The sequence below is a fragment of the Neopsephotus bourkii genome, unplaced genomic scaffold (assembly GCF_033783945.1).
Source record: "Neopsephotus bourkii isolate Nb327-2 ecotype Australia unplaced genomic scaffold, CSIRO-AGI_Nbou_v1 NB_768, whole genome shotgun sequence".
In the NCBI taxonomy this organism is placed as follows: Eukaryota; Metazoa; Chordata; class Aves; order Psittaciformes; family Psittacidae; genus Neopsephotus; species Neopsephotus bourkii.
In genome coordinates this window covers 1647873-1664464 of record NW_026901264.1, presented here as the reverse complement: position 1 = coordinate 1664464, position 16592 = coordinate 1647873, and the positions used below count along the sequence as shown (strand labels likewise).

Here is a 16592-nt window from a genome sequence, read left to right as displayed (position 1 = left end):
AGGAGTCTGAAAGCTTATGATTTAATTCTTCCACTGAACTCTTTGAGAGCTTACATTATAAGGTCAGGAGAAAATGTATGCAATTTCCTATCATTTGTCATGTTGCTCTAAGCAAGCTGACTTTGATTTGCTGTAACTGAAAGCTTTGAAACCCAACCATTGTAAGCACAAAAGGCAATGCAAAGAAAGGATGTTCTCATAGTCACTCCTTCTTAGGAGGGTCAAGAACTTAACAGCATTTTTATTCATTTCAAAATGACCACGCTGGCATTTTTTATTTATTTTATGGGAAAAATAAAGAGTTCTCATGAACAGAAATATCTTTTAGTCCAGCCCATAAATTAGATAACAGTGTTAAAAGCAAATCCACCACCAAACTCTAATTTAGGAAGCCAAAGCAGATCTCCTCCATGACATGATAGTATCAGAACTGCAGAAACCACTGTGGCAGTTTCAACATCTTCCATCTAGATGAATAAGTGGTGAGTGTTGACCCTTCCCATCCACCCACCAGAAGGCTCCTTTGAAACACTACAAATAATGAGTCCTAAGGAGAAAAGCTTTTTAGCTAAGTTATTCTCCTCTTCAGTAATGATCTGTCATGCTCAGCAAACCCCTGAAGTATGGAAATAACTGCATTTCTGCCAGGAGCCAACTATAAAGATCACAGTTTTTCCATAATCCAAACCATGAGCAGGTAGAGCAGAACATTCCCAACAAGAGCAACCAGGCATGCAGTCCTTCCTCAAAATAAGCACAACTCTTTGGACCCATTGACGTTTCTCTTTCAATTGTAAAGCTGCTGACCCAGGAGAACTACAGGTGAGTGGAAGGGACTGGCTATGGCTCAGGGTGGGCAAGAGGCATGGCCTCCACCCCATGAGGACTGAAGCTTTGTGCTGTCTCTTCTACTCTGGACCATGACAAAAAGCAATAAAACTGTTTTTCTTTAAGCAGAAACTGACAGATAGGGAAATTCTGCATAACCTGAGAAAAGCCCAGATAGGAAACATTTTGCTTTGCTGAGCAGAGCTGGTTCCTTTGACTTCTGTCCAGTGCCTTTCCCTTTAGGGGTGATTTAATTCATAGTAACACAGGACAAAAATTACCTTTATTCCTTGGTCTTTTTCTTTCCTTACATCATATCTATTTCTTCAATCCCAGTGCTGCAAAGCCTGTAGCTTCAATAGCAGTTCCGTGTATTCACAGAAATGGTTTGTCCCTCTGAAAACCTGCACCGAAGCCTATGGATGTGGCAGGAACTCAACTACATCTCTGTAAAGTCACCTAAAGTTCACACAGATCTCCAAGCATATGAAACAACAGTTGTGCTGTTGCTTGGTTTTACATTGCCAAGGCTCAGTGTTTTTGCTGAAGTGAAGGGAAAGAAAACTGGAGCACAGGCAATCCATTTCTCACTGTCTTGACATAACCGACTAAGACACTTGAATTCCTTGTTGGTTTTGCTTAGTTACTTTAAAATTCAAAATGCTGTCCACACGATTGCCTGAGAAAGAGGTTGGAGGTACCTCTATCTACCACATGGCAGTAAGATGACCATAAAGATAATGAAACAAAGTTTACTGTGCTGTTCAAAGCAAGTTTCACTCTCCGTTTAAATACTAGACAAATACCATTCTTGTTCATTACTGTTTTCTTCTCATTGTTTTTACAATCAAATCCCCCAGGATTTCTCATAACAGAGTTATTCAAAAGCATTAATGAATTCCAGGCAGGGAGCTGTTATGGAGCCTTTCATTAGACTTTCTACATAGCTGGAGTGGGCAATATGTACACTTAGCAGCCTTGATCTGACACATCTCTCCTATGGGTAGGTTAAAATGAAATAGGTCATATACACATTATATGAGACTTGTACTTAGTAAATTCTGCCCATTGGCCTATTTTGACAACTAGTATTGGCTCCAGTGAGGGCTTGGAATTACCATAGAGGCAGAAATGGAGGCAGATTTTTAACGGAGAAGGGACAGGAGAAACTATCCAAGAAAACTCCCACTGAGCAGTCAATATGCCAAAGCTAAACTACATTTTAACTCAGAAATGTCCTTCTCTGCTCCATGAGAAGTGACACAAGTGCCCAGCTGTACACAGTAAAGTAGTGAATGCGAGTGCACAGTCAAACGTGGATATTCTGTGTTTAAACAGAGGAGACAAGCCAAACTGTACAAAAATACCAACATGTTACCATCACTTATTTTTGAACATAAATAAATAGGCAGAAATCTACTACATTTTTATGTCAAAACCAGCTGACAGACACATACTTCTATTCATACAAGGGTCTTCTTCATTTCTTTTCTCTAGTCAATGAAACTACGGTCTGTAGTAACAGATCTTTCAAACAAGGCCGACATGCAGGTAAGAATCTACTATTCATGACAGTAACAAAGGGTTGGGCCATGCCTTTGTGCTCATAAGCCACTTCAGAGGTGGTGGCCATCCTCTGGCACCAGTCATCCATTCTTTAGGTATATCTGGTTATGGATGAGGAACAGGCAAAAGTCTCAGGAGAGAAGCCACAAATGCAAGGACTAGATGGCACTCTCAGCAACCTCATCTAGTTGAGGGTGGGAGGTTGAGACTAGATGAGTTTTAAGGTTGCTTCCAACCCAAACCATTTTATAACTCTAAGAGACCAGAGAGGCTGGACAATGCTGCTATATAAGGAGAGGGGGCTTCTACAGATGTGGTAGAAACATGCTGGAACTTCAGAAGCCTGGGACATAGCACCACTGCTATTTGCTTTCCTATGATTTAACTGTGAATTTTCTTTTCCATGGCTGTTCTTCTGGCACAATTCACCCAGCAATAAATTTACAAGAACTTGTAAATAGTTATTTTAAGAGGAAACATCTAGGAGCTGTAAAGGCCATGAAATGCTGGGCCAGCTCTTCAGCTGGTCTAAATTAACGTAGTTCCACTGTCTCCAATGCCACTATGCAGATGTACGCTGGGCTTCTCAACATTACATTTTACTTCAAAGCTCAAATTTTTATCCTCATGAACTGTACATCTACGAATATGTCATTGGCTACTGATTGTTTTTTTTTTTTAGTTTGCAGGGCTTGTTGGGTTTTGTTTCAATTTAACTTTATTTAACTACATTTTTTGGCTCATTTTAGGTATTCTTAAAGCTCATACCAACTGTGGCAAAGTTCTGTGGTCTTATAAAGCCCCACTTCAGCCGCGATTAAGCCTTCAGCCAGCAATTGTTTAGTCAAAAGAGGACATATTTCTGGATGCCAAATTCAGCCAGTTAAACAGTTGTAAAATTAAACACGAATACTGTACACTCCTATCTTGTCCTATAAACGTGCCATACTGCCTGTTATATTCGAGCAGTCTTTAAGCTGTTTTATGGGCACACATCCAACACAAATATGTCACTAAAGATTCACTAAGATGAGCCAATCGTGAAAAAAAAAAAATTTGATCAGAAAAGTGAAAGGGTGCAAGTATTATCCCAGGAGATACACGCATATATCTATCTCAATTGCCCAAAGATGAGTATTTTGTTTGGCACTAATGACTCTCATGAGGGTCACTTTCTGACCTAAGGCAGTAACTTATGTTTGGGAAATACAGAGGCATTAATACATTTCATAAATTGGAGAAGCAGACTAAGCCAGTACGATTACATTCATGGAAGCAGACTGAGAAGTTCTGTGTTTAGAAAGAAGAAATGGAATGACTAAATAGAAAAACTCAAACCATCAGCTAGGAAACTGTACTGCAGAAAAGAAATAGGAAACTACCCTAGCCCACAGCTGCACACCTCTATAATGTGACACTAAGGAAAAACAAATGTCATTCAGGAATGCATTATGAGTATCAGGTAGAGAATCATAGAATGTAAGTCAGAGAATGTAATTATTCCATCCTACCCAACACCAGAGTAAGGCATTGGGCAGAGCACTCGGTCCAGCTCAAGAACCCCTCTAAAAGTGACTGACCGATTGGAAAGGGGCCAGTAGAGATCATCAAGACATACAGGAGATTTATCACAAGGAACCTATGAGAAGAAGGTTGAAATAGTGGAGATTGTTTAGTCTAGAAGAGAGAAGGTGAAAGGGAGACACTGTAAGCCTTCAGACCCATGAAGACTTATAAAACAGGACAGAGATAAAGGAATAGCAACAACGCGCTTAAGTTTTAGCAAAGCAGAACCCTGGTGTTCTATTAAGATCAAATGGAAAATGCAAGGGATACACTTAAGGAGACTGTCAAGTCTCTGCGATGAGACATTTCAGAACAGGCTAGCAAACACCTCTCAGGTACAGGTAAAGTTGATTTTCCTCTAGAGCTGGAGCACAGGCTCCCCTGATTATTTACAGATGCAATTCTATAAATATGTAACGCATGCTGCAAACTTACCATAATTTTAAACACAGTTATTTAAACAGACTTAAACCCAGAAGGTATAGCTACGCTGCAAAGTTATGACTCGTTTATGTAAGAGTATTAAAAAGGGAGAAAACAAAACCTCAAGATTCACCCAGGAAGAAAATACAAAAACCCCCATGAGTTTTCCTGGGGTATCTTTCAGATTATCCTACACTCCTTCCTTTTTCTCTCTTTATTTTTTGTCTTGCCACAATCAATTCATGATCACTTTACTATATCAAAGGCAAAATTATACTGAACATGTGGTAAATACCTCCAATGCACAATACAGTTCAAAAACTGGGTAAGGTTATACCAGCATCTGCTTTTTGGCAGTGCACAAAGAATGATAGAAAATACCAATTACTCTGGCTATGGATTTGTTGCGACAAATTAAGTAAATTTATGTTATCATCAGTGTGATTTACAGCAAAGCCCCTCAGGCAGTACAAACAGTATCTCTTGACTGCCAGCACAGAGACAGCATTCTAAACGCTAAGCAGAATATGCTATTTGCTTCAGACCTGACCTACACCAAACGCTTGCACATTTTTAAAGGGTGGAATGACTTAAGTTTATGAAATTCTCATACTCTTGCTGTGTTTAGTCAATCACATATATTCCCCAGTGAAAATCTGAAAGTATGGGTAAGCTGGTTTCAAACGTCACAGACTTACACCTCTTTATAAAATCTTTTCCACTTTTGCAGTCCTTTTAATCTTAGTCACCTTTGCACCATTAATAAAATCCACACTTTGTAAGAATAATTCAATTTTCTAAAGAAAGGGAAACCTAAAAAGAAAACTAATAACATGGCAGATGTATGTCCTGTCCTTAAACCAGGACAATACAGAACAGGAGTGAAAGCAACTACTCTGGAAGTCAAACAAGGGAACAAATGAAATCTTTTCTAAATCTACATAGACACCATTTTTAGTCATAAAGAAAGTTATAACTGCCAAAATAAATTAAAAAATAATAATTAAAAAAGCAAATTCTCAACTTACTGTTATCAGCTGTTTTATTCTATATCATTTCCAAGCTTTTTGACACTCATACACTATTCACTGACAAGGAGAGGAATCTTTCCATCTCAGGAACTCTGCTTATTTTTCCTTTTCTCTAATGAAATGTTAAGCCTTTCTACTGCTCCTGGTTTCAAACGCCTTCCTCAATCCACCTGTTCCCCATCTTCCCTCAGCAGCCTGGCAGAGCTGGGCTCAGAACTAACCCTTTGGTACACTTAAAACCAATTTCAATGTTGACCTGGAAGTATACACCGAAAGGGTCAATGCCTTTTCAATACAGAATCATAGAATCACAGAGTGGTTTTGGTTGGAAGGGACCTTAAATCTCGTCCAGTTCCAACCCCCTGCCATGAGCAGGGACACCTTCCACTAGACCAGGTTACTCCAAGCCCTGTCCAACCTGGCCTTGAACACTGCCAGGGGTGGGGCAGCCACAGCTTCACTGGGCAACCTGTGCCAGTGCCTCAGCACCCTCACAGGGAAAAACTTCTTCCTTTTATCTAACTTGAATCTCACCTGTTTAAGTTTGAACTCATTACCCATTTATCAAATTGGGTATTTATCAAATTTGGAAGGTCATTGGTCAAGACACCAGGATTAATATTTCACATTTCTGTCTTATCTAGCAACAGGTCTGCATGCCACAAGATGTTGCAGCAACCTACTCAACAGGGAGCATTGTAATTGACTTTGTGGATTTGTGTGAATTTTCTTTTCTAGAAGACATCACCTCAGCACTTCAGGACTATTCAGTCTTTGATCAGTAAAAGATGTCATTCAAATTGCTGAGACTTTTTATAACAACTGTTACATATATATATACATACATACATATATAATACTTATTATAGTAACTGTTATAATATTGTTTAGTCTTGAGAAGAGAAGGCTCAGTGGGACCTTATCACTCTCTACAACTACCTCAGGCCAGGATGAAGCCAGAAGGTGGCTGCTCTCTTCTCCCAAGTAACAAGTGATAGGACAATAGGCAACATCCTCAAGCTGCACCAGGGGAGGTTTAGACTGAGTATTAGGAACAATTTCTTCCCCAAAGGGTGTTCAGGCATTGGAACAGGCTGCCCAGGGCAGTGGTGGAATCATTGTCACTGGAAGTGCTCACAAACTGTGTAGACGAGGACTTCAGCACTGTGGTTTAGTGGTGGCCTTGGAAGTGCTGGGGAATGGTTGGACTTGATGATCTTAAAGGTCTTTTTCAACCTGGTTGAATCTATGATTCTATGTTGTTACATTGCTGGTACCTTCTATTAGTTGCCAACACTACAATGACTTCCTAAACAAATCAAGAGTACACTGCAAGGGGTTTTCAGATTGGTTTAATGAAAGAGTCCCCATTGGGCTCTCCAAAAAGCATCCCTTGGTTACTTCAAGATAGTTTTGAACATGAGAGGAATTGACCACAGAGAGTGATGAACCTTGAAATCTGGAGTTACTCAGTACAATGACAATGAAAAAACTTCTCTCAATGCTTAAACCTCAAGACTGTGCAGTAAGCCACCTGCAAGGCCAAATCTATACAGCCAAACAATCCTGCCTAATAAGTCCCCTAGCCTGATTACTAAAACGGACAAAACCACATAGAACAACTGCTAGTTTAGGCACAAAGAGATTGATTTGCCAACACTGGAGTTTTATTATTGTCTCCCACAGTGGAATGAAAATGCTACAAAGTGGTTATGGGCTGTAGATACAAATTAAGCTGCTATGAATTGTTACAATAAAATCTGTTCATTTAAACCTTTTGCCAGCCCTAAACCAAGCTGCATCAATGCCACAGGAATTTAACCCAATTTCTCAGCTCCCCTGCCTCAGCTCTTATGATCACTATCACAGCCAGAGATCATCTTTTGCTTTCACATCCAGGCTTCTATGCTGGATGCTACTATAAATGGGTAAAAGAATTAAAATGCTCACTCTCTAGCAGGAATTTCTATCGTGCTTTATAAGTCTCAGTGCTCTTTTTCACCAATTCTTTTTTAAAAAGTTCTTACACTATTATTTGGCACAAAGGCAAAAGCCTGGGTTTTGTCTCTGTTGACTATTACTAATTTATTTGGAATGGAAAAACTGCATGAGGTTAAACAGAACATAAGGGTTCCAGTGAGGAAGCTTGTGCAACACCACCTTACCATCCAAAGAGTACAGGAGCCAAACCGAGTCATTCAGAACATGAAATATTTCATCTGATTTTATGTTCAGCTACAGAAGAGGGCTTGCCCTACATTTCTGCATGTGTTTAAATGAAAGATTTTTCATTCAAGAAAACTACTAGGATCTTCTGAGTTGATCTTTAAGATAATAAATATGGTTCAAAGAGTTTCACTCAGCAATTTCTGAGCCAAAACTGTAACCCCCATCTGAACATCAGCTCAGGGCAAATATTAAGTTGTGACTCATTATGTCCGATTTAATCTCTTTCAATGGCTAATGAGCCTCATTCTTAAAATTTCTATCCAGTTTGTGGTCTGAATTGGGCTAATTTCAAATTCCAAACAAACTCAATACTCGTATCCTGCCTACTGAGGTAATAAAGAATCTATATCGCTAGAAAAGTCACCACCTACAGGTATTTTGTAGATACCAAATAAGTAATTTTTCTTTTAGACGAAGAATTTAAATTAACCTTTTAGATGCCTAACTACAAAGGAGGTCTTCTGCACCTCAGGGCTCTTGTCTATGCTTTATCAGAATTCCTCCTTTTTCAAAGCCCATTTGAATAACTTCAAGATATTACAAGAATTCTGATCTCATCATACACATTTCTCACCTTGCTTCTTGTAAGGGCAAGGCTTTTTCTCCCTATTTCTAAAGCAGTATTTTAAAACTGAATCCGAGGGTTTAACATAATCCAAATCTGCCACAGAATCTACCCTACAGAATACCCAAGTGGCCTTCTGAGCAGTGCACCTTCAGGAATCAATACCACACGGATTCTCATACATTGGGAAAATCCCATTGCAGATACCTAGATTTAACTTTGAAGAGTCATCCATACTAAAGCTATGACAAGGTATGCTGTGCCCTCTTGAACTGCACTGGTAAATACAACTGTCTGCATAGAAAGTGCACACATTTGTCATATGTAACCACACCCCGATAAGACTGATTTGCTCAGTGGAGTGGAGGTTATGTATACTTGCTAGGCTTTTATTCACTTGGGAGGCAGTCCTAACAGTAATATTAGCCCCTTACTGCTGGCTCCATACATATCTGATCCATGCAAAATTGTCACTGCAGTAAGACCCTGTCTCTCTGGGATCTGTAGATCACAAAGAAGTATGGGAAGGGTCCTGTACTTACCTGTGTCTCTATGCCACCGTCTGTACTGGAACAATTTTAGCAGTGTCAGTAGCGTAAATAGGTCTATGGAACGTGTGCCTCTTTCCTGTCACCATGAGCCCTTGTGAGTATAGTAACTACCCGTTACATACTAAGACAGTCAGTAAACATACACTGTGTTCCAAAGTTAAAAGAAGTTGCCCCAGATTTGAAAGAAATAAAAGAAGAGAAGCATCAAGCAGAGGAGAACATATTTTCCTTACTCTCCTGCTGGTATACTATATCCATACCTGAAAAATCAAGATATGCAGAGCTAAGATTACACCTGAGTCAGCAGACTCTGGTTTCAGAACCCTCATGAGACTTACATCGTCAGTTTGCAAGAACTCTGCTATTAAACAGTCATTTATTTCATGTGAGTGCATGAATCTGTATACTTATGTAGTTTTTCTAATACTACCTATTTAAGAGAAACCTGTCATCACTAGCACTGCCTTCTCCATGAAGTTGTATACTAAATATTTCCTTGGATCTCATGTGGAAATGGTCAAAGCCTGCTAGTGCTTTTTTCCTACTGATATTTTAGTTAACATTCAATTCAAAGGAAAAGTGTAATTTTTCCCACAGACTTCTACTGCCCTCTGTAGGATTATTTTAAGTAAAATAGTAGGAATAAAGTAGAAGGAAAAACTAAAAAGGAAGTGTGTAAGACTGTCACATTACCGTATCACTTCATAAACACACTGGAGATGGCATATTAGTAATGTTTTCTACAGCTGTGGAAGTTCAGGGATTTTACAGACTGTGGATTCAATCAGAAAGTAATAACAATATTCCCATACAATGTTAACAGACTTTTGAGATTTCAATATGAAAACTGAAGGCCTGAAAATCAGTGCAGACAGTGGATATATGAGGGTGTTCCGAGCTAGTCAAAAATCCCCTCCATTCTGCAGGGCTGCAGGCTGTCTTCAAAAGCATTTCTCGAAAGACTTGACATTGTGTACAGCTAAGCACAACACTGAAATATGTTCACAGGAAGATCAAGTCTATGAGAGCCTTTATTGAGGTTGTATGCTTCAATACTTCAGTTTCATTCCTGATACTACCTCGGACACAATTCTACTCCTTGCCATGGACAAAAAAAAAAGAAAAAGATTTCTTTACTCTGAATTGCACTGTCAAATAAAATTTGGCTGGTTTTTATTTGGTGATTATATTAGACATGGCAATGTGAAGCCTCAATAAAACCAGTAACACGTAATTTACATAGAAGCATAGAAACACAAAGTTCATTTTACACATTCATACATGATACACGATAATTTGAACTCATGAGTTCAGCAGTGACCTTGGGAGGTGGCTAATGCTTTTCATGATGTAGTATGCTTGTGGTCCTGCTTTTGGCTGGAATAGTTTATTTTCTTCCTAGTAGCTGGTACAGTTAAAGGACATCAAAGCACATGAAAGTAGACCAAAGGTATACTTACATACACATGGACTATAGAACTTGTGACAATTCAGAAATGAGTTACAAGGCTACATATTTACCCTGCTGTATGAAGGGGACTACAGTGACATCAAAAATCACAAGCCTGAGTGGCTTATTATTTCCCCACAATCCAAAACTGCAGTTAGACTTAAAAATTGCATTTTTCTTTAGGAAAAAGAAGCCTCTAACAGCAATTACACACATTCAAATACCCTGCCTAGAATGTTACTGCAATTATAAACTGTCACCTTCCACTAGACCAGGCTGCTCCCAGCCCCATCCAACCTGGCCTTGAACACTGCCAGGGATGGGGCAGCCACAGCTTCTCTGGGCAACCTGTGCCAGTGCCTCAGCACCCTCACAGGGAAGAATTTCTTTCTTGTATCTAATCTAAAGTGTACCACAGCATGTTATTATTTTATGATGTAAGGAATGAGGGTACTAAAATTCCTGTAAGTTTGGGGGGAATATCACATATGAAGCGTGGGGATAACTCCAAAAAGCAAGTTAAATCTGTCACTCCCCAACCTTAAGGAAGATGTCCATAGGACTGAACTAGGTTCTAAGTCCTCCTTACTAGAGAAGGCCCTCTTCTTCACATGTTGAAACTGGTGTCAAACAGCATGTAAACATTCAGAAGGTAAAATAAAATACTGAAGACACACTGTAAAGCTGTAAAGTAAATATAGAGTGGGGAAGTGAGACTTGTAGCTTTTCACATGCTCCTTTGTTACTAGTAGGTATAAATCTCCAAACAAATGTGCCTGCATCCAAGAATCTCTTGGTTTTATGCAATAGTGTAATTCCTTTCAATTTTACATAAATCCTTTCCCTAAGATTTCTGGAAAAGCAGTGGTCTCATAATTAGTTAATGGAATCTTTCAAAAAATGTAGGTTATTTATTTTCCAGTAGCTATTCCTCCATGCTCCACTGACTGTCCTTCTCATTTCTGATGTATTCTGTTTCAATTAATGCACTTTTATCGCCACAAGACACAGATGATTGACTAACAAGACTATGCACATTTGGAGGGAAAGGCCACAGATTAATAACAGATGAAAATCACAACCTACTTTGCAAAGAAACGATTCAAACACAACGCACCAAAGGCTACCAGCTATCACAAAGTGACCACTCGTGCCAAAACACTGCCAAAGCAGGCAAATTTCCCTTTCTCCCATTTCCTTCTCCCAAAACACACAACAGAGCTGACACTGATTCAAGAAATGAAAATTTGCCAAGACTGGCACACAACATGGTCATGGGAGTCTGATTTCCTCAGGCAAAATACAGGATGTGGGTCAGAAAACTTGAATTGTCCTAACACTCTGACAATCAACTCTGGCTGGCAATGTTACAATTAATTTAAAGTAAGCCAAAAACTTGTCAGACCAACTACTTTTGTTTTTCATGGATGCAGACCAACTTCGTGTCATGATTAAGTAAAGTTCATGTTCCACTTACATAAGCTCTCATTTTATTTATTTTTTTAAGACTATGACTGGAAATTCTGACTAGAGCAAAAGTTCGAGTAATAAATGCAACTTATGTAGGCTGTCAACATAAACCCCAACCTTGTTTCTTTCAGTCATTTGTAATATTCATAGGAAGCAGATGATGTTGCATGCTTCTTCAGCAACCAGTTTCTCTTTCTGAAGAGACAGATTACAATGAAGAGTGAGTGTTCACAGAACAGTCTGTGTAAAAGCAGCTGATATTTAAGTTACTCAATTGACAAATTATTGTTATTTCTCTGTGTGTGAGGACTTCTTTTTCTTTCTTCTCTTAAGACTGAAACCAGCACTTTACTTTCCTTATTTAGTAACCTTGGTAAACTGAGAGAAAGCCAAGACAGTTCAAGTTCTCTCTTCAATGCAGCCGAACAGCAGACCACCTATATGCAGGTTGGGATCATAGAATCCTATCACAGAATCCCAGACTGGTTTGGGTTGGAAGTGACCTTAAAGCTCATCCAGGTCCAACCCCCTGCCACAGGCAGCGACACCTTCCACTAGACGAGGTTGCTCCAAGTCCCATCCAACCAGTCATCTAGGCAACCAACATATGCTTCAGGGTGAGACACATCCCACATTGCTTCTTCCTAATCCCATAGTTACAGGATATGATAAAAAGAGGAGAATATTGACAAGGAGGAGATAGAGGGAGGCTGGAAAGGGGTCAAACAGGAAAACAAGGTTCCATTAGTTCTACTGCTCATGCCATAGCTTGTCAGCTTTTTCTTTGAACTGAAAGCCAGATCCAATTCAGATTTAGAGATAACTTTTGCACGCTGATGTTACAGTGAAGTCATTACTATTTGCATAGTGTATTCTTCTGAAATAGTAAGAATGTATTGTCCCTGCCCATGGCATGGGGGTTGGACCTAGATGGTCTTAAGGTCCTTTCCAGCCCAAACTGTTCTATGATTCTATGATTTACCAAGGTAGAATGTTGTTACTTTATTAGCACATTATGCTAATACATTATATTATAATATAATAATTATGTTATTCAGCTGTAAACTTAATTTGCTTCTTAAAGTACGTCTGATCAGAGTGATTCAGAATGTGCTTGGAGTATGCTGAAGACATCGTTGAAGACACTGCTATCATCACAAGATGACATTTGGGGTTGTAACGGCTAGATGGGGTAGCATTCCAAAAATCTAATGACATGTATAGAGAACAGTTTCTAGACAATGGAAAAACACAACGTTCTGAAAAGAAGAAACAAGCATGAGAACCACAGGCAAGCTGAACCAGACCAGTACTTTTCAATCAAGCAAAATCCTCATTACTGTTAGTAGAAGTTATACACAGGCCAGAAGGAGACTGAAGCCTAAAGGCTGTGACTGCCAAGTCACTGTAAGATCTTACTGAAACTGAATGCTGATCTCCCTCTGCAAGCACAATGACTTTATCAAGGATATAGAATTAGCTGCCAGCCCACGACAACCATTTGACCGTACCAGACTTAGAGTTATTTGCTCAGTTTTCACCAGCCATATCTCCCAAACTCCACTGGTAAATGCAGCATTATAGAGCTCAGAGCTACAAATTCAAGCTAATGAATGCTGTCAGATTACTAGCTTAGTGAGGGACACAAAGTCAGTAAATGTCATTCAAAAAAGCATCACTTCAGAGAGAACACAGTACTTGGCATTTCTGATGCACTGTCCTAGACACAGTTCCACTGCAACATTTATAAAGTTATTAACATGTTCCTGCCTTCAAATCCCACGCTATACAACTCTTGAAATGAGATTTAAATCATGTACTTTATAATTTACAGGTTCTTCCACAAGAGTGCAAAGCAAACTGTACTATTTCCCATATAAAACTACTGAAGAAATCTTTAGTGGTCATTTTCCACTCCTGTCAAACTACTACTTAAAACGTCTTATTTTCTGGTTAATACATTCCTCCTTAGCTGTGTTTGAAGCAAAATGAAAAAACATGTTTTCTTTGACTCTATTTTTCGCATATGCTTTCAGGACAGCAAGCCACAACTTCAGCTATATTAAGGAGGTCTATACCTTTCTCAAGAAAAGCCAGCTAGTTTCTGGACTGTAAATGTCATGTTTACAACATACGTCCTTGGGACAGCCTTACAGCTCCTGGAGCTTACTGGAAAATTCAATTTCACCCCAAATGAAGCCACTATTAAGAAAAATCGGAGGATGCCAAAATCTCAGGTGCTTACCTTTGTCATTGCTACTTGGTGTTGGAGGGGGAAGTCCAGGCTTAGATTTGTCATAATTGTTAAAGCTCTGGCTGCGTCGACTGTTGGCACTAATAGAACCACGAGCTTTGGCCTCACTGCCTGCAGTGGACACCCTCGTGGTGGGGCCTGGAAGTCTGATGAAAGAATTACAATATGATTAAATATATTTAGGAAGCACTTTGGGAAAGAAGCTATGGAATATCATGCATAAGCTGAAAAGAAATGGATAAATACCACAAGTATATATTTATAAGGGTCTTTGTTTTTTTATGAGAACAAATCAAAAAATCATCCCTGATGAAAAATATACATCAAACAAGCTATAGCCTGAATTGGTTTCCATCAGAAAAACTCCCCTCTGAACCAAAATTAACAGTCACTTACTCTTAAGTTGCATGAATCAGAAACAGTTCAAGAAAATTCATTGGAGCAATACCACTGGTACAAGATTAAGGCTACCTGAGACACTACTGTTCTTAAACCAATCAATGGACACTTCGTTATTTGCCAGACACATCAGGCTACCCTTCTTTTGGAAATAACAGTGACGAACTCCCTTACACAGAAGCACATTACACCTCTGCTCTGAAAGCTACAGAGCCTAGCAGCCAAGACCCATAAAACTTAAACTTGATTTAATGATCTGAGCCTCTAAAAATCATGCAGAACTTAAGTGCTCTTAGGGCAACCACAATATCGGTGAGCTGGTATAAGCCTCTCGTTTAAACTGGGGCAATCTCTTCCAGCATTTGCTTACCGTAGCCTGTATTTACAAGATTTGGGTAGGAAAAAAGAAAATGTAGTTAGGATTCTGCCGTAAGTAGACAAGGAGGGATAGTACTTTCATGCTTTTCAGGCAAAAGGAGAGGAGGAAGCCTCTTCTAAAAAGCCACTGGCATTGCTTCTCAAAACAGTATATGTGCTTGAGTCCTTCAAAGTCAAAGTTCATACATTTTCATGTTTGTACTCCATTTCATGCACTAATGAATCCATATTTCTACATACCAAATAGATGAAATACATTAAAAATTGAAGATTTGGTAGCTCAAAATGCATACCAAAGACAGTTACTGAAAAAGCTCACTGCTTTGAAAAGCAAGGATATTACATTAAAGACTAGAAAATAGAACCAATTCACATATCCTACAGTAGCACTGAAAGGGACTGCTCTTTGCCATCTTTGTTTTCTGTATGGTAGAATCTTTTTAAAACCTCTTTATATAAAACACAAAAATACAGCTCTCTTAAATAACTTGTGCCAGTAATAGGCTAAAATGAAGAAATTCCAATTGTCAGAGAGAATGGGGATGCAACCAACCAAATCACTGTTGTTTCTCTGGGAAGGAAAAGAAGCCAGGAAGAAGTCTGGCAGGGCTTCCTAAAGAAAATGACTTCTCCAAGACCAGTGAAGAAATAAGGAAATACAAAAAGAAGCATAAAGGAAAAGAGCAAAAATGCCAGCAGCTGCATGCGCATGCTTGCAAAGCTCAAGACAGGATACAACATAAGGGCATCATTCAAATACAAATCCAAAAATTAATTTACAAACTCAAACCACCACATATCTGGCACAGCACATCATGGTTCTGAGGTTGACTTTGCTGAAGCCTTTTAGATAAGCCCCTCAATTTATCCAGCCTTTTTCAACACCAGGGGGTGGTAGAAAGTTGTACATACTCATCATTGCAACAAAGTGTAAATGAGAACACCCCAGAGATACTTCATCCCCTGTACACTACATGGGAAAAAGCAGAGGCAAACGAGGGGCAAACACTGTTCTTGAGAACTTGGAAGTCACCAAGATGTAAAACTAAAGCTCATCAACAGCTGGTTTTTGTTTTGTTTTGTTGTTTGGTTGGGGTTTTTTTAATAGGAAATGAGCTAGGTTTCCTACAGGTAGGAAGACCTGGGGAGACCTTTTAACAGCCTTCCATTGCCTAAAGGGGGCTACAAGAAAGCTGGAGAGGGGCTTTGGACAAGGGTCTGTAGGGACAGGACAAGGGGCAATGGCTTTAACCTGACAGAGGGGAGACTGAGATGAGCTCTTAGGCAGAAGTTCTTCCCTGTGAGGGTGCTGAGGCGCTGGCACAGGGTGCCCAGAGAAGCTGTGGCTGCCCCATCCCTGGCAGTGTTCAAGGCCAGGTTGGATGGGGCTTGGCGCAATCTGGTCGAGTGGAAGGTGTCCCTGTCTGTGGCAGGGGCTGGAACTGGATGAGCTTTAAGCTCACTTCCAGCCCAAACCATTCTATGATGCTGTGATTCTATGAAGGAGCAGAAGATATCTCACCCAAAATATTTTACCCAGTGATAAACCATTTTGAGTACAGGCCAGCCATTGCTGGAAGGCTACTAGAGCTCTCAGTACAGGGAGGGGAGTTTCTTAGCAGGGCTTGACAGGAGGGAAGGGTAATGTTCTTGTACCAGTGGACAGGAAAAGGCTCCCACTCACACCCACACAGGCTTTGCAAATCTGTCACATTTTCAAGAAAATAAAGCTACTCAAACCATGTGACTACTCAGAGAGTGGCAAGTTTTCAATTCAAGTCGGTATTGTCACTGCCAATAAAAACATACCGAGAATAAAAACCATACGTGTTAAAAACACTCTTGAAGAAGATCTCATCTCTTAGATTTCCCCACAGCCTGC

The 16592-nt window shown here is 39.6% G+C and overlaps 1 protein-coding gene across 2 annotated transcripts in view; it reads right to left on the bottom strand.

Annotated features, from left to right (window-relative positions):
* The window catches only part of NAV2 (neuron navigator 2), a 219988-nt gene that overhangs the window by 116379 nt on the left and 87017 nt on the right, over positions 1–16592 (bottom strand). For both annotated transcript variants that reach the window (XM_061355051.1, XM_061355052.1), the window contains one exon: positions 13925–14079. In XM_061355051.1, the coding sequence (XP_061211035.1) occupies positions 13925–14079 (155 nt within the window). The remainder of the gene's footprint in view (positions 1–13924; positions 14080–16592) is intronic.